Here is a 21,681-nt window from a genome sequence, read left to right on the forward strand (position 1 = left end):
ATAAGTCAATAAAATATAATGATCAATTAGATCAAGCAATTGTGTCTCACATATATTAAGTTGAAGTCCATATATCATATATACATATGTATTTTTTTCAACATACATAATTTAAAAATATTTTTAAAAAAAAAATCCAAATGATTACAAAAAAAAAAAACAAAAGGGATTTCACCTGGAAAAAAAGAGTTTAACAAGCACCCAATAAAAGCATTAAGGACAAATTATAGTTTTTCCAAACTAAATATATATCAATTTCAAGACAATACAAGATCATTTAAGGCAAAAAAAAAAGAAGGTTAGAACTGTTGGTAGGGCATATGGTTCACATTTTATTGACGCCGGAGTTTTCTTTGTAGCTTCACCAAAAAAAAAAAAGAGTTTCATTTGTATTTGTTGTGGCTTAAGAAATGTTTGGAGTCAAAAACAAAAACAAAATAGGTGTTTGAAGGTAAAGGTGTAGTGAAAATTATGATGATATCAAACCTTTTTGGAACCATAATTGGAAATTAACAAAAACCAAAGAAAAATAAGTTAAGAGGAATATGATCGAAGACTCCAAGAAATTTCAGTTGAAATCTGCAAATATTTAGATTGAAACCTCAAAATGGTTGAAATATTAAGGTTTCGTTTTGATTTTAAAAAATGCAATGATTTTGGTCGAAATTTCAATAGTTTCGATAGAAATTTATTCCATACTTTTGGTTTATAGGAATTATGTGGACAATGGGTGCTAATGCTAGAGTAGGTATCAATAATGTTTAGAGTTATGCATTTATGTTATAGGGGGGACCAGCTAGTTATAGATTTACTAACTACATAATTCAAATGGTTTATTGGTTGTTGCTTAAGAAATGTTTGGGTAAAACAAAACGAAGTGTTTGAAAGTAGGGTAGTGAAATAGAGAAAATGGGATAAAATTAACAAGAATAAGGAAAAATAGTTAAGGGTGTTGGTTACATGAATCTAGAGATTTCAAATCTCTGGATTCATGAATGTGAGAATTATACCCGTTTGGTTGTAAAAATCTCTAGATTCATGAAATCTACAGATTCACATTTTTAGGTGTGAATAATGTGAAGCTTGCAGAGATTTGAATGGTTTACAAAGAGGGTGAAATGCAAGGGAGATTTCAAAAAGCTAGTCACAATTGTACGTTATGTGAATCAAGAATCATGTCTGGATGAAAGTGATAATTTTTAGGATGAAATTCACCCCATTATAAAATATTAAACATTTGAACCAACAAAAATATTTTCCAAGATAAATCTACAAATTTTATTCCAAAGATTCAGCTAACCAAACATTAATTTTTTGAACCATGACTCCAGAGATTTGAAGTCTATAGATTTGAAATCTCTAGATTTTTGAAATCTACAAACTCAAGTAACCAAACAGGCCCTAAATTAGTGTAAATATTTAATCATGGTAGACTGAGAATATTGTATTTTTGTGTTCTCCCTCTAGATTCATCTCCTCCCTTTGTTTTTCCTTCTCTCTCCCTCTCCCCTTCCTTTTGTTCTTCATTTCAATCTTTTGATGCTACCAACCTAGCTCCTATGATGCTATGTCGGTCCCTATTGCATGTCCTACGCATTGTTGCATCAAAGGCTTTTTCCTTTTGTGTCATCGATCAAACGGGAAATTGGGTCAGCCTAGTTGGGTCTACTGCCCTTTTGGTCCATTTTGGCATAGTTAGTGATTTGATATGGCTACCGCCAAAATAATTAAATATTTTGATATTATTTTTTTGGGTATAAAGTCGCTTTTTATATATGAGGATAGGGATATTACACATATGCCGCCGGTAGGAGTTGAACCCATGACCGCTTTTTAGTATTCTTAATGTTGTATGATAAAGTGTGCAATCTGAAAACCGTAGAAAGTTGTGGACTTGAAATTATGCTGAAAATAATGGAAATCACAGACAAAAAGTAATTTGTTTATGTACATGATGAGATAAGATGTGTTTCATTTATTGGAGAATAAAATAACAATTTGTTGTATGCTTAATACGCCCAATTCTTGTGTGTATGGGTGTTTGATTGGGTTAGCTTAGCGTGGGAAATGTTAATGGGCTTAATTTATTCCATCAATTTTAGAGATTTTAGTTTGTTGATTAAGTACCTAACACATTTGGTATCAAAGTTTGCACCACATTAAAGATTTTAATCTAAAAAATGTTACATGGAGTGTAGTGATTTCCTAACAAAGCCTTTTTTTTTTTCTGCTTTTTCTTTTTTTGTTCATTTCACTTTATTCCTTAGATAAATGGTCTGTAAATGAAAACTAATTTCAATTATTAATTGACACATTTTATGGATAGTTGATGAGGCCTAGGGTTGAGATTTGAGAGTGTTTTTTTTTTATTTATTTATTATTATTATTGTTGTTGGGAAAATTTCCTAAGGGTGTGGGAAAATCTAACCCGAACTGGCCCGTTATAGTTTGAACTGAGACCAAACCGAAGCTTAATGGGCTGTGTTTGGGTTGAACAATCTCAGTTCGCACTAGTTCGGGTTGGTCCGAGCCAACCCTTGTGTGGCCCTCTAGCTTGAACCGTTTGGCCCGAAACTAGCCCAAATCCGAACTAGCCTCCATTATAAATAAATAAAATAAATCAAATTTAAATATAAAATACAAGAAAACCCCCAAGTGTTCTTTTGTTTTCATTAATTGTTTTGCTTTGGAATATGCAAACAAAAACAAGCCTATCAAAGCCCTTTGCCATTTGGAAAATGGGCTTAGTAAATATTTAACAAGTGTATTATCATTTGAAAATCTTTTAATGCTTTATTTTGATCCATTTTTACAAGTGTCGGGAAGAGGGAGGAGAATAAGCACAGACAACCCACTAAAATTCATAAAGATGTTAGTTTTCTTTTGTATATTAGTTCTATAATTTTTATTTTTTTGTAGATTTTTCTTTTTTTAATTTTTAATTTTGAACACTCAACACAAGAGACTTGGAGATAACTTAATGCTTATATGAGTTCACATGTCTTGATAAATTCCACACATCAACAAAGTACTCAAAGCATACCACTTGTAAACTTGAACCCAAATAGTTAGTAAACACAATTATAAATCGTTAGCCCAAACCGTTAGTCAGCCCGAACCCAAACCACATCGATCCGAAACCGTTATTTTCTTAATGGGCTGTGTTTGGATTGAATGTTTTTCAACTTGAAATAGTTAGGCCCAACTGGAAATTGGCCCACCCCGAAGCGTTGACACCCCTAGAAAAATTAGAAGTTATATTCCAAGTTGGTGAAGTTTTCAGGACCACACCTCTTGAAGACAAACACTACTCCTTTTTGGCACAACAACTGCTTAATACACCCACCCCGTCCAAAATAACTTCGATCTGCATTTTAAATCCATCCTTACCAACCTGCATATCCAAACAAAAACATTGAGTTATAAAAAAAAACTCCATTACCAAGCTTTAACTAAGGCATTCCAGACTCTTGCAACCACCAAAGCATTTCTTAAAACAAAGTGTCATTCATTGAGCTGCGTTTGTTTGTTGGAATAAAGGTGAGGTGGGAAAAAGGTGGGTGGAAAAATTCTTAAAAAAAGTGTAGATTTCTTACTTTTCCCTTAAATCCCAAAACTGTAGATTGTTTGGTTGTTTAAGATAAGAAAGTGAGAGACAAAATTTTCTTGAATCAAGAAAAATTATCTGGTGATGTGGCATCCCAACTTTCCCACCCCAAGTCATTTTAAAACCCCATAAGTTTGGTGAAACTTTGTAGAAAAGTTTGAAAAAGTAAAAAATAAGACTCACCATTATTACTTTTCCACAAAACTCTTTCATTTTCTTCTCATTCTCACCCACAACACACGGGATCCACATGTTGTTTTTTTTTTCATCCCTTTTTTCCCACCCCAACTTGGCAAACAAATGCAGCCTCAAGATGTTTTCAGTGAAAAACATCAAAGGCGTTTACCAAAAAAAAAAATCGAAGGCTGTGCCAGATTTGAGAGTTTAAACAAAAAGTCCCTTTCCTTTTTCCCCTCCTAGTTTTTCATTTTGTTTTTTTTTTTCGTGCTACACTCAGACAGGAAAATCAATCTGGAGATTTTAACGTGGGACATCTCAATCCAAGCCGTTGGCTCCCGGCATGACAAGCCAACATTGGAACCATTAGATAGGAATCCTATAATTTTCAACGGAATGACAATATCTTTGACTCCCATTTGTCGGCAGAAAGCAAAGCCAGAAACCTCTTTGGAACCTTTCCACCACTCCACGTCGACGCGGTGCTGCTCGTCGAGTGAGGTGTAGTCGTGTAGAGCCCCTTCGTGGGAAGAGGGAGAGAGAGAAATGCTGTAACTGTCCATCGCATTGAAGCAAAACCTGTGAAGCGCTGAATAAAAGCATCGATTAATCCATCGATTGATCCATTGAAAGAGTTTGAGACAGACAAGAGCAATGGAAGGAGCCGAATCGGAGCCAACTCGGATAGTTCTTGCAGTGAATGAGTCTTCAATCAAAGGTTATCCACATCCGTCGATTAGCAGCCGCTATGCATTCGAATGGACTCTCCAGAAGATCGTTCGCTCGAACTTTTCCGGCTTCAAGCTCCTGTTTCTCCATGTTCAAGTCCCTGACGAGGATGGTACTCTTTTCTTACGCAATTTTGATTTGAGTTTTCTCATTTGCCGTTTTTGTGTACTCTGCTCTCCAAGATTATGGTTCTTGGTATTCGGATTGATTATTGGGATCTTAGAAAACGTTCTTTTCACTTTTTTTTAATTTATTCGAGAACTCTGATTCCTGAAGCAAATCTTCTTTTTATATTGGGGTGACAAACTGGGGAGAACAAAGCCTATGGTATTGTTTATTTAGTTGTTCTGGAAAAGCAGGTATAGGCATATGTGATCATAATTTGCATAAAATTATTAATTCAAACCGTCTGATCCACCGCATGCAGATCGGTTATCAACCCGTATAGATGGATTTACATCTTTCTGATCAATCTGAGGCTATTGAACCTTAACAAAAGCGTTTAGAATAGATGAAATTTCCTAAAGAGGATCATGAGCTGTATACTTGAGGTTCGTCTGGTCGAAATCAAGGGGATATTGTCTTTAGTATATGTGAAATGTTTGTATGCACAAAAAAGCTCTCCATTTTCTTGTTTGGGTTTGACAACAACTAATTTGCTGTGCCTGCCTTCCGACCAACCAAATACTGCCTCCCCACCCCACCCCCCAAAAAAAAGAAAAAAAGAAAAAAAGAAATCAATCTTTCTTCTTCTCCTTGTAATGTAAACTCAATGTGGCAACTAGGCAACTAGAATGAAAAAGAAAGGCAGGGTGAATAGGTTTGATAGGATCAGTATCTGTTATCACTGACCTCCAATATGTATTCATAATGTTTAATCACATTAGATAGAGTGTAAATAGAACTCCTATTTAAAGTACTACTCAAGTAATACACAAATAAGCAAACTAACCTAAGACTCACAACTATATGGGGATAGAGACAGTCCTTCTCAAGCTGGAGTATGCCTGTAACAAAAAGCTCCTGCTCAGTGCAAGAAAAACAAATATTAAGAATGAGATCAGTCTTGAGCATAAATATTAGCCTTACACGCTGGTGGACAGAGAGAACTTCATTCAGGTAGCAATAACAACTCCAGCACATCAACCATCGGCAGTAGATAATAGTCTTCGAGTCCAACCAGCAATGAGCAACATATGCCGCAGTGAACTCTAACCACAATCCATAAAAGTCATAATAGAAGCAACAATATCAAAGGTACTTGACAATAAAGGCTGGTAGGAGGTAGTTATGTACTCACTACTCAGAGAGAGTAAAAGGGCAAAATTCAATGGCCGTATCAACATCACCTCTCTAGGAAGGGAAATAGTAAGTTGGATTCCACTTGAACAGATGTAGAGCCCCAGTCAGAGGTTTCTCATAAAAATTTCAGTAATAAATAGGCAGTATAGGTTACTGCAGACTGGCATCATGTTGCTGTAGACTAATAAATGGTAAGAGTTTATTGTGGACCTGATGGGCTGTATCTGTTTCTGGAAACCAAGTAGGCTGCATAGGTTACTGCAGATCAGACAACATCATGTTGTTATAAACTAAATAAACGTGAATTGTTGTTGAATACTGTCCTCAGATACAACTGTGGCTGAGTACACAAACAAATAAATAAACTTCGAAGAGTAGTTTTGAGCAAATGACTTGAGCAAGAAAGAGAACAGTAATTTTTAATTCCAATTAAAAGAGTAGTAATCTTCAATCTCCCCTTGATGTGTTGCATTATACAGATAACTATTGACAGTCAATAAGTAGCGTCAAAAGGGAAGAAAAAATAATCTCAATCATCACCTTAGGGTAGCAAATACTAACAATTTCCAACCTTGCCTTATGGTAGCCAAGGAAGTGCCATGCAAGCATTAATCTTTAAAAAGTTCAAATCCTAAGCAATCAGTTCAAAATATGACAATAGTTATGGGAAAGTCAAAGCAAATATACCAATTAAGATTTACTGAGTAGAGGCAGAGTCAGGATCTAAAATAAATTAACAGATAAATCAGAATCAAGGAAGATGGGGTAAAGCTGGATCCCAGTAACAAAACTAAGAAAAAATTTGGAAACTAGGAAGCAACATGAGAGGAACCATAAAGGAATGTGGCCCAGCATCAACATTAGATCGAGATGGCCCTTTCTAGTACCTCAAATGCTGGTTGAAACAACCCTTTCCAGGGACTGATCTAAACAACAAGCCTTTGGGCACTAGCTACAACCATTCCTATATCCTCAGGATCAAGTATTGGATCTAACAGCCATAGATGAAATATAAATAGAAAACATCGACGCTCTCTCTCAGAACTGAACATAGGAACTTTGCTGTGCGGGGATGGCACAAGAGATGATGTGGCCTTAATGGATAGGAGTCCATACAGGTCATCATCACTCCAAGGATAAGAATGAGAAATATCAGATAGTAGGTCTCTTTCCTACCTGCATGGCTGGAATCCAGTAACAAAGAAAAAATATGGAAACTAGGAAGCAACACGAGAGGAACTAGAAAGGAATGTAAGTGGTTGACTGGTGGGAAGACCACTGCAGTTGCTATCTTCATTTTTTCCCCCTTTCTATAAAGGGTCAGTATAATGAGAGGGAAGAGGGGCAAAAGAAGTAGGAGATTCAGCTCAACAATTCAAAGGAATTCTAAACTTAAACAATGAAAGCATTCTCTCAGCCTCAAGTCATGATGCTCTAAACCTAATTGTATAACACCTAAGACTTCAAGATCTGGGGCCAAAAAAAAAAAAAAGGCCCCCCCCCCCCCCCCCCCCCCCCCCCCCCCCCCCCCCCCCCCCCCCCCCCCCCCCCCCCCCCCCCCCCCCCCCCCCCCCCCCCCTAAGCCATGAAATGTGATCTCCAAAAAAAAAAAAAAAAAAAAAAAAGGGGGGGGGGGGCCTCCCTCCCCCCCCTCCTTTTTTTTTCCCCCCCCCCCCCCCCCCCCTTTTTTTTTCCCCCCCCCTCTCCTTCTTCTCTCCCTCCCCTCCCTCCCCCCCCCCCCCCTCTTTTTTTTTTTTGTTGGGGGGCGAGATCTCGCGAGATATCTCGGTTTCTTCATAAACCGAGACGAGATCAAGGGCGAGATCTGCGAGATGGGATATCTCGCTCGAGATCTCGCCATATCTCGCCATATCTCGCTATATCTCGCCATATCTCGCCATATCTCGCCATATCTCGCCCCAAATCTCGCCATATCTCGCTGGAACTCTCAATTTTTACCAAATTTTTTGTAGATTTCAGCCAAAGTTTCACTTGCAACTACTCTTAGCACATCTACAACATCAAAGAAAACTCAATCATCCTCTACTTGTCTTATGAACTTATGCATTAATGACTTATATAAAACTTCTAACGGTTGTATACTTTTATCATTCTATTCTTGAAAGTTAAGATTGTAATACTCATATGAATGTTATCTTGATGACATTTAAGTTATTTGATGTATTTGATACACATGATTTTCATTTATATGCCTTAAGGTTTTATATTACATGTTATATAACCTTGCATTCTCTAATCCTACAGCATTAATGGTTTTATATTATATGTTATATAACCTTGCATTCTCTAATCCTACAGCATTTCGGTTTCACAATATGGGTAGACTTAGAAATCATACTTAGGGCTGTTTTCTCACAAATCCAAGGCCACTAGTGTGTTCAAAAGGCATCAAATAGGCTAAAAACCAAGTTTTAGCCTAACTGGGACCTTAAAACCCACCGAGATGGGCTACCGAGTTGACGCCCAAAAAATGGCACATCTCGACCGAGATCTCGCCGAGATGGTCGAGATCTCGGTTTTTCATGGTAGCGAGATCTCGCTCTCGAGCGAGATCTCCCACCAGACTAGTTCAACCTCTCTGTCTCTCTTGTTCTCTCTCTCTCCCTCTCTCTCTTCCTCTCTTCCTTTCTCTCTCTAAGCCGAGGATGGCCAGATGTTGGATCAGGAGAATCCCTCTGTGAGAAGGGACATTTGCCTATTCTGTTTATCACTACCCTCTCTCTCTCTCTCTAAATCCTCTCCGTAAAGGAGCCTTTGTCCTCTCGTGCCATTTTTGTCTGTCTGTTCCCTCTCTTCCTTTTCTATTTCTCTTCATCCTGATCTGTCTCTCTGTCTCTCTCTCTCCTCTTCTCTTCAGCCATCCTGAGCCCCCCTTCCCTGCCCTTGCTACCTTTGCCCTCGTCTTCCTTCTATGGCTGTTAACACTGATCAACGTTGAGCTTTCGAAGACCCTGCTCATGACAAAGATTCTGCACAGTGACAACCTCTTCACCCTTTGGTTCTGAGATTGTTGATATTAGGGCTTCTGAATCCTTTGCTAGCCTTGCAACAGCTGAATCAGCCCTCTTCGGTCATGCTACTGCACTATTTCAAGAAACCCCTTTAACTGGGTTCTCTACCACCTGCAATCCTTACCAAGTCAAGAAGAAAAGATTAGTGGGATTTCTAGGTTTGGCTTAATTGAGCTTGGCCTCTTGGCCTTGTCTTTTGGTTTATTTTGCCTAGTATTATGTATTTCATTCTCTTTCTGTGCCCTTTTATGTTTGCTGTAAGGCTTGGTGCCGCATGTTGAGCCTTCTTGGTTCTTTTGTGTATTACTCTCCCCCCTTCCTTTCATTTGGTAATATTTTATTTATTTTATGTTTTCTGGCTGAATAGTAATGAATCTTTTATTCACCCAAAAAAAAAGAAAAAAAAAGAACATAAAATTATAGAACAGTCATTACTAATCTGACCTGAAAACTGTGGATCACAGTCAGAGGGTAGTTTCCAAGAGGGAAAAATAAAGCCACCATTTGCAAATTGGGGGGGGGGGGGGAAGAGATGGACAATTTTAGAACATAAATAATGGAGAGTGTTTGATGGACATTAATGCTAACCTAGACAGAAAACAGAATTTCACGATGACAGAGATTCAACCAACATTACGAATAACACTTGAAGGCTTGATGGCTAAAGAAAACTACTATACCACGATAGGGACAGTCTCCTGATCACAAGTAGTTCTCAACATCCCTTTTTCATCAGCACTTCCTTTTTGCTTCGAATCTTGGGATGGTTGCAACTAATCTACTTTTTTATTTTAAATGAGACATACTGATTATTTTCGTGTGTATAAGGTTCATCTGAGTAAATAACCTAGTTTTGGTAATAGTTGTTCTTGTGGTGTGGTTGGTTCTAAGAACTGACATGGAATATGTATCATTGAAGGCAATTCATCAGCTGCTCTGAGAAATTTGTGGTGAGAGATCTTGATAGTTTTCTTTTGTTTTTTTGTTTTTTTTGGGTCAAAATATATAACTTGAAGATGCATCCCAAAATCTGTCAGGATTTGGCTATTTGGTAGACCAGATCATTGGCATGGTATATGGGACTATGTGACCAATAATCTGACCTTCTCTGGTGGATCTTAGTATTGTTAATTTTCTTAATTGTCTTCATGTATTCAGTCTTTCTGGATTGTTTTTTCTTGCCATTGCAGCCAAGAGGCTTAGGTTTTCAAGTCTATTCTGTTTCCACAGTTCATTCTCTTCTCCCCAAGGATTTTTTTTCTTCCAGTTTTTGATAAATCAATTGGAAATATTGCCAATTTAATCCAAATGTGTGTTTATGGAACATCGACCCTTTCAACTAATTCTCTCGAGGTCGTGCATATCGTTTTAGATCATCGGCTAATCATTGGGTGCTATCTAGTTCTTAACTCAGCAATTCCCATTTCATGTAATTTCCTACAGAAGTTTGTTGATGTTTCTAGTAGAGGTCTCATGCTGATGTCATGAATGATTTTAGGACACCCTTGGTGTAACATCTTCTAATCCATCCAGGTTTGGGTTTAGATCAATTCATTCCATGTCCTCATTGGTAGGTTAGAATTAAGGTTTTGTAATATTAGAGCCTTTGCATGCAGAAACACGCATGCTATTGATTTCATAAATTGGATTTCCCATAGTAGTTTCACTTGCTAATTATCAGAGGCAGAACTCACCAGATGTTGTTTGCAAACCTTCTCCATGTATCCTATATGGTTGGCTCACATGATATTCTGGCAAGGACTTCATGTTTCTCCTTTATGCTGTGCTACCCAGTCTTCGTGAGAAACATTGAGAAAATCGCTTGTGTGTTTTAAGTCATGTGTGCTACATGTGCATTGAAGGGTTCGGATATGTTCTGGTTTACAGCTAGGATTCTCTTTCTTGGTTATGGATGGATGCGGAGGAACAACAGAAACTAGGTAGCAATTGTTTCTTTCTCGGTCTGGAAACTTATTGAGCGATCTCATGGTTGCAAGAAGAGGCATCATTGCCTCATGTATTGTCATGATCCCTTCATATACCTTTTTCTTTATTAAGTTTGCAAAAGATAAACTGACATATGTCATCTACAACTCGATACAACAAAGTTTTGTTGTCAAACCTGGTTGCAGAAATTCTAAACTAGTTGCTCCTACTCCTCCCAACCAAAACCCCGAGTTGTGGTGTACCTCTTTCCAGTGAATCCATCTTTACCCATACTGGTTTTAACACTCTCTAATTCTATTTGTACAATAAGTTTAGATGACATTATTCTTAATTTAACCCCATGGCGGCTGCTCTGTTTGCAAAGATTGACACCCTGCAAAGAAGAGGTCATGAGTTGAGCTCTCCTTAGGGCCCAACTAGCAAAAAAGGAAAAATAAACAAACACTATGCTTGATTTTATTTTAGTATTTATTTTTGCTAAAAAGAAAACCCAGAACCTGCCCAGATGTATGGTGCAGCCCCAAGGCAAAACCCAGTTACACAAAGCTGTGCCCCTCTCCCAGGTAACGCCACTAGTAGGGACTCAAACCTAGGTCACCACGACTGAAGCACATCATTCCTAAACCAGCTGAGCAAACCTGCCAGGGGTAGAATAAATCTTTCCTCTTGGAGTTGTAAGGAATTGATTGTTAAACCTCATACTTACAAGCTTATAAATAATATAATTTGTAAGCTTCACTAAGTTGTAGTGGATTAGTTATTATTTACTTAATAATTCCCATACATGAGCTTTTCCCAAACTTATATAATTATAATGATGTTTCTGAAGGAATTACTAGTTAATAGTATGTTGATTATGTTTGTGCTAGGATTTGCTGACATGGACAGTATTTATGCATCGCCGGAAGATTTCCGTGATCTGAAAAACAGAGACAAGGTTAAAGGTGTTCACTTGCTGGAATACTTTGTTAGGAAGTGTCATGAAATTGGGGTACTGAACAATTTCTTCCCTACACTTTGATGCCCTCTCTTTTTTCTTTTCTTTAAAATGAAAAATTGCTTTGTTTTTCTTGTCCTCTTCATTTATACTGACATGTTCATTAGAGCCCTGGGCTTGCAATGGTTTTACACTGCCTTTTTTTCAATGTTATGGATCATGGTTCAAGATAGAGATCCCACAGGAGTGATCCACCACCTGTTCATGGGGTATTGCAGGCATTCAATTGTTTCAAGCTGTCTATTTATTTTGCAATATTATGGAACTGCCTGTAGGTTCCTTGTGAAGCATGGATCAAGCAGGGTGATCCCAAGGAAGAGATCTGCCATGAGGTGAAACGAGTACGACCTGATCTTCTAGTTTTAGGATGTCGTGGACTTGGCCCATTTCAAAGGTATATTTGGAGCATGGTTCATCTACATTTCTTATGCCCAAATACATAATCTTGTTGTTACCTCTGTTTCTATATGATTGGGGATGGAGTTATTACATATACCATAAGGGAAAATCGAACCTGACCTCTTCGCTAAGAGACATTAGTCATTGCCAATGGACCAACTCTTTAGTGGTTTTCTGAGGCATATTTGGGAAAATGTGAATGTGCAGCTTTGCCCCTGATTGTGCCATCTGTTATGAGTTAACAGGTAGAATTATTTAGTTCACTGATGAAGTTGTTCGATCATTGTTGATCTTTTCTATTGCTTACCAAAAAAATTTCTTCTGATTCTTGCCAGGTTGTAGTGATGCATATTTGCTTCTGCTTTTCAATAAAATAATGTTTATATTCTCACTAAGAGTTCTTCTTTTGGTTTTTTTTCTTCTTCTTTTTACTTCTTCTTTTTGGGTTCCAGGGTGTTCGTCGGAACTGTGAGCGAATTTTGTGCAAAGCACGCAGAATGCCCTGTGATTGCGATCAAACGCAAGGAAGATGAGACCCCAACAGACCCTGTTGATGATTGAAAGTCCCCGATCTCTTAAATTTGTAATATTTCCAGACAATATTACATGTTACATCATAACATAACAATACATTTTGAAAAAATAAATAACATAGAGCTTCTGATGATTAAAAAAAGCTACAGATCGGTTTCCTGAAGAGTGGCGTATAGGAGCTTCTTTTTTCTCACTTATCATGGCCTTCCTCTATGTGCTCCATTTTCTGCAGGTCTGAAGCCTTCTCTGGTTTCAAAACCATAACCTGGCCTGGAATCCTTCCTCCCACCATCAAAATTGTAACCTGGCATGGACTCCTTCCTCGCTCCTTCAAAGCCAGGATTGTAACCTGGCATGGAATCCTTCCTCGCTCCTTCAAAACCATAACCTGGCATGGAGTCCTTCCTCGTACCTTCAAAACCATAACCTGGCATGGAATCCTTTCTTCCTACCTCAAAACCATAACCCGGCACGGAGTCCTTCATCCCTACTTCAAAACCATAACCTGGCGTGGAGTCCTTCCTCCCTCCATGCATAGGTGCTTTGGGTGCTGCCATCCCCTTCTTAAACCCACCAAATTCGAGATCGACACCACCTTCTTTTGGGTTGAAGATGAAGTCTTGCGAGTCTCTTTTGTGCTTTTTGTTGGTAGTCTTGTCCTGCGACTCGCGCTTGTGCTTTGGACGGGAAGAATGTCGGTTGCAGAATCGACCAAGGCAGCAAGCAATGGCTGATACGACGAAGATCACAGCCAATACAATGTAGACTGCCCCAAATGAACCATTGGAATGGGAAGAAGCCGACTGTGACTGTGAGACAATGTTTGGGTAGACAACCAGTGGAGGTGGGGGTGGTAGAACAAGCGACATTTTTAGGTTTTGCCTCTTGGAAGTGTGGGTTCTGGGAGGTTGGGAAGGGAGATGATATAGCTGGGATTCTTTGAGTATGAAGAGAGAGAGAGAGAGAGAGCTGATTCTGAAGGATTATCAGAGAAACATGTAGCAGGAAACACCGGGAGCTGTGAGTGGAGGAGAGTTTAAATGAATAAATTGAGTGATTAATGGAGTTTTTAAGGTCAAAAGTGCTTGTGTGGCTCCTTCATCTTTAATAAAGAGAAAGGCAAAGATATTCCTTTCTCTCACTTTATTCAAGGAGAAGGTGGGCGTAGTAATAGCTTGGGACAAGAGAAAGTTTGTTTTTGGACCCCTTTGGACTGGAATACTGGCACATCATGTCCAAAGACTGGGACAGGAACAATTAGGAATTCTTTGAAATATTATTATCACCGAATGGTTTATGATGGCAAGGAAGGGATGAACTCTTGCACAAGATTTCTTATTGGCCACTTTCAGAGGAAGCAATTTTATTGTTCATCAGATGCTATCTATTGGTGGGTCCTGTCCAATCTCCATACCATGGTATATTTCTGATGCTAGATCTATGGTTTCAGATAATGAGTATAGTACTATAGATTCATCATTACTTTATATGATGTTATCTAAAATAGCTGTTGCTTTGAAGGTCATTGTCATTTGTCTATTCTATTCAAACACTCAATGGATCTGAAAGTGTAGCTTCATTGGGATTGCCACCTTCAATCAGTGGTAGTGTATCTTTCTTATTCCAAGAATGATCTTGGACTCTGATGGGGTTTGCTCCAAAGCTATGCTTTTGTTCCTATTTTACTCTACAATGCTAGTCTATGTGCTGCTTTGCCTAACTCTTGTCCCCCATTATTTTGCTGTATCATCTGCAACCCATCTGTTTCTTCTGCTGTATCATTGGTCTCTAAATTCTGATGCCGCTCTTGGCTTGTCCCCAGGGAGTCCAGTCTTCAGATGCCTCAGGTTTGAGAGTTTCCTGTTGAGCATACATGAAGAATAACTTTGCTAACCTTGAAAGCGATTTACCCATCAGATTTCAGTCTTACAAGACCTGCCACATGTTCGATCAAAATCCCCATCCACAAAAAAAAAAAAAAAGACCTGCCACATGTTCGATCAAAATCCCCATCCACCATAACTGCTCCGTTTGATGGCTCATTCATCACTATCTACTCAAACCCAAAGGCTGCACATCTGTTACATAGTACTGCGGCTACTGCCTCAGCTCTAAATCGACATTCACAAGAACACTTTAACATAAAGTTGGAGTGACTCTTGAATTTATCAGAGCATGGTCTATCCAGGAACATCCCAGAATTTGGTAGAGCGGACCCTGACTTATCAATGTCAGTCAATGTAGTATAACTTGGGTGCAACTGGGCCAGTGCAAAATTTTCCCCCCTCCTAGTTCTCTAAATCCGCATTCACAAGAAAAATTGTTTGTGTGGTGTATATAGTGGAGGTCGAAAGGAGGGTCAAGATTTTGATCTTGACTCTTGTTTTGTGAAGTTGCTTTTAAACAACCTCGAAAGGTGAAAGGTGGTTCAGTTGGCAAAGCCCACTCTTTCACATAGGAGGTCAGAGTTCGAATCTCCTTGGGACTATGGGCGAAGCCTCGCCTATATTAATTATATAAAAAGTGCATTGAGGCGCACAAGCTGGCCCAAATGAACTTCCAAAAAAAAAAAAAAAAAGTTGCTTTAAACCACTAATGCAAAACAAACGTTCGAAATTGAAGTCTCGATCCTTGTTTCAACCTCCACCATATGCAACACAAAATGCGCGGCACCCAAATTAGGCTTCATTCACAAATGCATTTCTACTCAAGTCTCTGACCTTTAAACTGTGCATTTATTCTGACACACCCAAAAAAAGAGACAAAATTAAAAGAGTGATCCAAATGTATCCACACTTTCCTTCAACATTAAAATCAGATAGAGGAGTGCTAACAGGGGGATATAATCATATGGGTGATCCTAGAATTTGAATTATTGTGAAGAAATGGAGGGGAACATTTACAGAGAGAAATAATAAAAAAAAATTTATAATAAGGCAAGGACGTTTGAGTAATGATAGGCTAAAATTTTCTCTGGTAAATACAAGGTTGTGAGTTTGATAGCATAACCCGGGAAAGAGTAATGCTTCCCGGCTTTTGATCTATCCTGTTGCTGCTAAAAAGATTCTATGTTTTCCAATGAGAAGAAAATACAATTTTTTTTAAGTTTACACCATTGACCAGACAATATTTTCCCAAACTGTACAAATAATAATTGAAGAACATAGGGTGTGGATCATTTCTCCTGGAGAGCACTCTCTGTGCTCTCCTGAGGGTCTTACAATCACAAATTATATGGAACCCACAAGTGAAAAAAATAATAAAACATAAAAAAAAACTTCATCACCCTAACCCAGTGGGCCCTTGTAATTCGTAGTGTCAGAGAATCATAGAATGCTTCCCATAGGAGGAGACTCAACCTGGATACCTTTTTATAAAATTGAAATTTTGATATTTAATTCATTGCCTTAACTTTGTAAATGGCCTAAAAATTCCAATAGAAGCCCAAATAAGTTAGGCTCTGAAGTTTTTAGACTTGGTTTGGTGGGCTTGAGTTAAGCCAAGCTTGAGCCTCTCTCACAATTTTGATACTTCTGCAATCTCCATGGATAACTCTTCTTCTAAGACTTATTGTATTTTCATATCATTTAGTGATATATGGTTTGGATTAGTTGTAGGAAAAAATGACATTGGGGGTTGGATGTAGGGTAGGGGCACAACCTGGACTTAACATTCGAAGGTTAAAAAATGGTAAATTGGGCACCTTGGTTGTTACAAATTTGTCGAATATCATAAAAAGCTAATTACTAACAATGATCTCTCTACTTTTACCTGGAAAAAATTTTTTTTTTGATCTTTCTACTCACAAAAAAAAAAAAAAAGAAAAAAAAGAAAGATGATCTTTCTACCTATTATCTTTACAACTAGAGAAGGGGAGCCAAGTGCAGTATTTCTCATATGGAAAGATGGTCAAATGTGTATCTTTAGGGAAATTTTGAAAAATCAAGAGGGGGAGGTTGTGGGGCAAGTGCTTGTATTTCACACTTTCCATGGCTTTATGGGTATCTGTAAAGAAATTTCAACATATTGGGGGACAAAGCCCTCTTAGCCCTGGGGAAGCTCCCTTTCTATGGGGGGTGGGGGGTACAATTGGCAATGGGAGATAGGTAGAGTGTATGTCTATATTGTAGGGTTGCCTTGTTGGAGACGAAATGCATAACCAGAAAGAAGACTACAAGCAAAACATACTCACAACAATAGAGATTTTACCATTGTTCAACAAAATTGCTTACATTCACTCTAGAGAAAAATATATTTTACTATATCTTTAAAAACTCTTTACACCACGATCTACCTTACAAAATGTTGTCCTTTAGTTGTACCTTTTTTTTTTTTGGATAATTCCATAAAGACTTTTATGGGTGCCAATATATACAATTAGAACTCTACCCTTTACAAGTAATTGAAATTGAAATTATGGACAAACTATAAATTCATAGCTCCTCTCACCCTCATAATACAAGAACACTCAAATCTAACGTGTTGAAACGTGTTTCAACCTAAGACTTAAGTCAAATACGTGAGTTCTATCTTCATGGAGATGAGCTGAACCCCATACCGAGATGGGATGTGGATCATTCCCTGAAGGGGACCTGACGAAAGCCACAAACTATGTGGGTCTTCAAATAAAAAAAAAAAAAAAATTCATTATCCTAATCCTGTGGGACCTCCTGTATTTTGTGGTCCATAGCGATGGAAGAGATGATCTGGACTCAGGAAATGTCCACATCTGCTATAAACTGAGAGAAACATAAACAGCCATAAACAAAAGCAAAATCAGATATGTTTGTCATTTTTTATTTGGGTCAGTTTCTGAACACTTCCATTCAAAATGAACAAAACCAGTAGCCGGCGGGACTGGGAACCAATCAAACAACCTGTGAACATGTGACAGGTGGCGTCTCTCTGTCGGCAAATGAAGAACTCATCAGGTCCCACCGCTGTCCAAACTCCCAAGTAGGGCCACTTTCCATATTCTCAGTCTCTTCTACATATTGACAGAAACAGTAATCATTACCATTTCACAAACCAAATTTTTAACAAATTTTCATCACAGATCCTCTCCAAACTCCACTATTCTCCCAGATTCGTTTCACACCCATCTCAGCCCTCAGTCACCATTCTTGAATGAACAAAAATCCTTGTTTACACCTGAGAATTCGCACGCGCATCAGGAATAACAAGCCATGGCCGTTTTCTTCTTAAACAAATCTCACCAACCCATATTACCTAACCCCAGAAGAGAATGTCTGATACATATAATAATTTGGTAATCATAAACATGGTAATTATATGCTAATTATTATAAAGTTATTGCAAATCGATTCTTCCACTCTGCCATTTGTAGCTTTTCTGACCAATTGATGGAATAGTAAGACTACACATGCTTCAGTTACAAGTTTCCTCAGCTCTGTATTTTAATGGTTTCCTCAAACGACGTGAAGCTCATGAGTGAATCAGTGAGGTTTGAAGTTTGAATTTGGAATGTGTTTGAAAACCGAGGTTGATTTGGGTTGGTGGGGCCTTTCTTGAACAACGTAATAAGAATATTGAATAGTAGGACTATGCTAGCTACCCAGATGATCGTTGGAAGATTTGATGGATGGTCCTTCTGCTATTTTTAAATCATCACTTTATATTTTAACTAACATGGCGCAAAGCTAACTGCTGAGACTCTCTGCAAAGGAAAGGAAACAAAGAAACAAAGAACAAAGGAAAGAAAATTTAGAATGGTCCACCTTTAGAAGCTGTTTTTGTTCTATGTTTTTCTTACCGATTTGATCACTCTGTGTATTTTTTCTGAATATTTGTGGCATTGCAATGGTTTTAGCTTGTGATTGAAGAACTATTATTAGGAGCGGAGCCATGATTTAACATTAAAGGAGCCAAGTACTGATATTTTATGTAAAACGCAATAGATTTTTTCATTTATTATTTTACATTAAAAAATTTCTTCAATTGAACACCCACTATTCGTATTTGACATATCAAAAATTTTGAGAAACGAGGGAAACAATGGAAATTTCAAAAAATTGCAGGGGTGCCCTAGCCCGCCATCCCCAATGTAGCCTCGTCCTTCAACTGTTACATTTGAATACTCCAATACATGCGTGTTCTGCTGTATAGATTTTTGACTTTGCCATAGAATGTATTTTCAATTAAAATTTTAGAATATAATGGTTATTTCATGTTTGACGTTAACACCCATCTAACTTTGATAGTTTTAACTGAATTCAGACATGATTTTAGCGATAGAGGGGTCCAATCTGACTACAAACTCTATTAAAGTGACCTTAACGTACATTTAAAAAAAATTTAAGATAAGGTATTATGATTGTTTAATGTCTGATGTTAACATTCATGTGACAGTATTAGTTTCAGTAATTTTAACAAGGACCTAATCTAATTTTAAACCCTACTAAAGGGAACTAGTGTAAATTTTTTAAAGGTAATCTGATTGATTAAAAGTTTTGTCTAAACAGTTCCTGTACGAGTTTGTTTGAACCCAAAAATTTAGAAACAGGGATGTCATGAAGTTTGGCGCCATGGAAGGAGGTGGGAAAAGAGATGCACGGGCCGCCGAAACAGCAATCTAGAGACAGGCGGGAAGAGAATCTATGCCTTGCTTGTAGATGGAGAAACCTTAGAGAGAGAGAGAGAGAGAGAAGAATGAAGGTAGGTCCTTCTCTCTGTGTGTCTGCTATTCTAGGTCTTGTTCTTTGTAATGTTATTATCAGTGAGGTAGTGGGGTTAGGGGTTGAAGGAAGGTGGTAGGCCCAAAATTGAGTGCTCTTTCGGTTTTGCTCTTTCTCAAGGACCCAAATATTCCCAGTTCTCTCTCTCTCTCTCTCTCTCTCTCTCTCTCTCTCTCTCTCTTCTCTCTCTCTCTCTCTCTCACACTCTCACTCTCTCTCTCTAAGGTGACATAAGAGAATGCCGTGATTTCTGACGTGCCCTTCCAACAAAAGAATCAAAAACCAAATCAACGTCCACCACTAACCCAATCCCCACAACCAACGGTTCACATTTCAAGTCAAGCTAAACAGGGTCGAACTCAATCTCACTGTCCACTCACAGAAAACACTAGGGACCCATTGCTTGAGAATAGCCACCGACGAAGCAAATACCTCTGTAGCATAGACTTGTCAATTGTGTGTGTCCCTGTGAGACACAGAGAGAGAGAGAGAGAGAGAGAGAGAGAAGACTCAACTTTTTCTTCCTTCTTATTCACAGCTCCTCAGCTATCATACAAACCAATCAATTCCCACCCACTATTCTCTCCATCTTCATCTTCTCTCTGTCTCTCTCCACTCTTCATTTCTTACTTTCTCTTCTACTCTTGGCCTTGTCTCTGGTTCTAGAAAATCAAATGAAGTGAGTTTGAAGAGACTAAGGTTTGATAAGTAGTGCAACTGGGTTATTGTATTCTTTGTTGAATGGGCATTACTTCTCTCCAAGTTTGCATGGACACCTCTGAGTGGTTGCAGGTATTCTATGACATTGGTTTTCATCTCACTTTTTCAGTTAAATTTACATCTTTTCCTTTCAAAATTAACAAATGTATTTGTCTTGTGAATATTAAATTAGGGCATGACACAGGAGGAGGCAGGGATGGATTCATCTTCATCACCTTCTGGAGACATAATAGCTTGCTCAAGGCCTATGATGGAGAGGAGACTGAGGCCTCAACATGACCAAGCTCTCAAATGTCCTCGCTGTGATTCCACCCACACCAAGTTCTGTTACTACAATAACTATAGTCTCTCCCAACCAAGATACTTCTGCAAGACTTGTAGGAGGTATTGGACCAAAGGTGGCTCCCTACGCAACATCCCTGTAGGAGGTGGTTGTAGGAAGAACAAGAAGGTCTCTGGCAACAAGAAATCGACTGACAACAATCAACCACATAATCAACACTCCACAACCCCATCATCTTCATCCTCTTCACACGATGCAACTGATCTGCACCTGTCATTTCCTGAGTTTCAACTTCCACAGTTCACCAATCTTTGGGGTCACCCAGCTGGGAATCTTGGGAACCACCCTCTTCTGATGGACAGCAAATACAATTCTCTACTAGAAAACCCTCCTAGGCCTGCTGTTGATTTCATGGAGAGTAAGTTTGATGCCTTAGCTGGGAACACTAGAAACCATGATTTCATGGGAAATGGTGAGTTGGGTCTCTTAGGCGGTGGCCTTGGAGATCATATGGGTCATGGGTTCACACCTTCTAATCTCCATGGTCTATGTTCTTCATATGAGAATGGGCTTTGCTTAGATGGGAGCAATGCCAGTGCAGTAGACAATTGCCAAAGGCTAATGCTTCCATATGAAGCAAGTCATCACGAAGATCCAAATGCAGTAGAAATGAAGCCAAACAAGCAGCTCTTGTCACTGGAGTGGCAAGATCAGGATTGCTCTGAGGTTGGAAAAGATTCTTTCGGGTATTTGAACAATCTTGGATCATGGACTGGTATAATGAATGGCTATGGATCTTCTGCAACAAACCCCTTAGTCTAAAACTAATCCATTTACTTCCTAATCTATTTCCTTCAAGCATGACTGCATGAAACAGACGACTGTGGAAGGGAATGGCTCACTTCTTCCAAGTTTTTCTGATGATTGTTCTTTTCTTGTGAGTTCTATTCAAGTTGTAGGGTTTTGTTGTAATATCGAGGAAGATATAGTGTAGCTTTTAAGGGGAATGATTTTGTGGTTTGTGTTTCAGAAGCTAGGAAAGTTCCCTTGAATGTTGTGTCGTTTCATGTGAATCGTAAGTGTCCTTTGAGGGTACTTGCTCAGGAACTCTGATTATAAGTCTTGACTCTTACTGACTCTATGTCTCTATCCTTAATTTTTCTTTTTTCCCTTCTTTCGCTCTTTCTTTTCTTCGCGGTTTGAGGACTTGATCAGCTGGTTTGGTGGTTTTACACTTCTGGAGTGACTGACTTGTCTAT

The 21,681-nt window shown here is 38.5% G+C and overlaps 3 protein-coding genes across 3 annotated transcripts; 2 read left to right on the forward strand and 1 right to left on the reverse strand.

Annotated features, from left to right (window-relative positions):
- Nucleotides 1-4,230: 4,230 nt before the first annotated feature.
- Nucleotides 4,231-12,762, forward strand: LOC149007025 (universal stress protein A-like protein). The gene is made up of 4 exons (XM_089165912.1): nucleotides 4,231-4,625; nucleotides 11,664-11,785; nucleotides 12,067-12,185; nucleotides 12,643-12,762. The coding sequence occupies exons 1-4, from the start codon at nucleotides 4,439-4,441 to the stop codon at nucleotides 12,749-12,751; spliced, it is 537 nt and encodes a 178-aa protein (XP_089022038.1). The 5' UTR covers nucleotides 4,231-4,438; the 3' UTR covers nucleotides 12,752-12,762.
- Nucleotides 12,763-12,916: 154 nt separating this feature from the next.
- On the reverse strand, nucleotides 12,917-13,703 carry LOC149007026 (uncharacterized). The gene has a single exon (XM_089165911.1). The coding sequence runs from the start codon at nucleotides 13,591-13,593 to the stop codon at nucleotides 12,922-12,924; it is 672 nt and encodes a 223-aa protein (XP_089022037.1). The 5' UTR covers nucleotides 13,594-13,703; the 3' UTR covers nucleotides 12,917-12,921.
- A 6,135-nt stretch (nucleotides 13,704-19,838) lies between these two features.
- LOC149007027 (dof zinc finger protein DOF5.6-like) lies at nucleotides 19,839-21,577 on the forward strand. The gene is made up of 2 exons (XM_089166013.1): nucleotides 19,839-20,211; nucleotides 20,312-21,577. The coding sequence occupies exons 1-2, from the start codon at nucleotides 20,161-20,163 to the stop codon at nucleotides 21,242-21,244; spliced, it is 984 nt and encodes a 327-aa protein (XP_089022139.1). The 5' UTR covers nucleotides 19,839-20,160; the 3' UTR covers nucleotides 21,245-21,577.
- Nucleotides 21,578-21,681: the final 104 nt, after the last annotated feature.

Source organism: Hakea prostrata, chromosome 8 (assembly GCF_041222555.1).
Source record: "Hakea prostrata isolate BN-2017 chromosome 8, UWA_Hpros_2, whole genome shotgun sequence".
Lineage (NCBI taxonomy): Eukaryota > Viridiplantae > Streptophyta > Magnoliopsida > Proteales > Proteaceae > Hakea > Hakea prostrata.

Excerpts from the sequence above, each read along its gene's own strand:
- LOC149007025 (XM_089165912.1), top strand. The coding sequence starts at position 4,439 with ATGGAAGGAGCCGAATCGGAGCCAACTCGGATAGTTCTTGCAGTGAAT. Across the intron at positions 4,626-11,663 it reads TCAAGTCCCTGACGAGGATG|GATTTGCTGACATGGACAGT; the intron begins GTACTCTTTTCT and ends TGTTTGTGCTAG. Across the intron at positions 11,786-12,066 it reads GGAAGTGTCATGAAATTGGG|GTTCCTTGTGAAGCATGGAT; the intron begins GTACTGAACAAT and ends AACTGCCTGTAG.
- LOC149007026 (XM_089165911.1), bottom strand. The coding sequence starts at position 13,593 with ATGTCGCTTGTTCTACCACCCCCACCTCCACTGGTTGTCTACCCAAAC.
- LOC149007027 (XM_089166013.1), top strand. The coding sequence starts at position 20,161 with ATGGGCATTACTTCTCTCCAAGTTTGCATGGACACCTCTGAGTGGTTG. Across the intron at positions 20,212-20,311 it reads ACACCTCTGAGTGGTTGCAG|GGCATGACACAGGAGGAGGC; the intron begins GTATTCTATGAC and ends ATATTAAATTAG.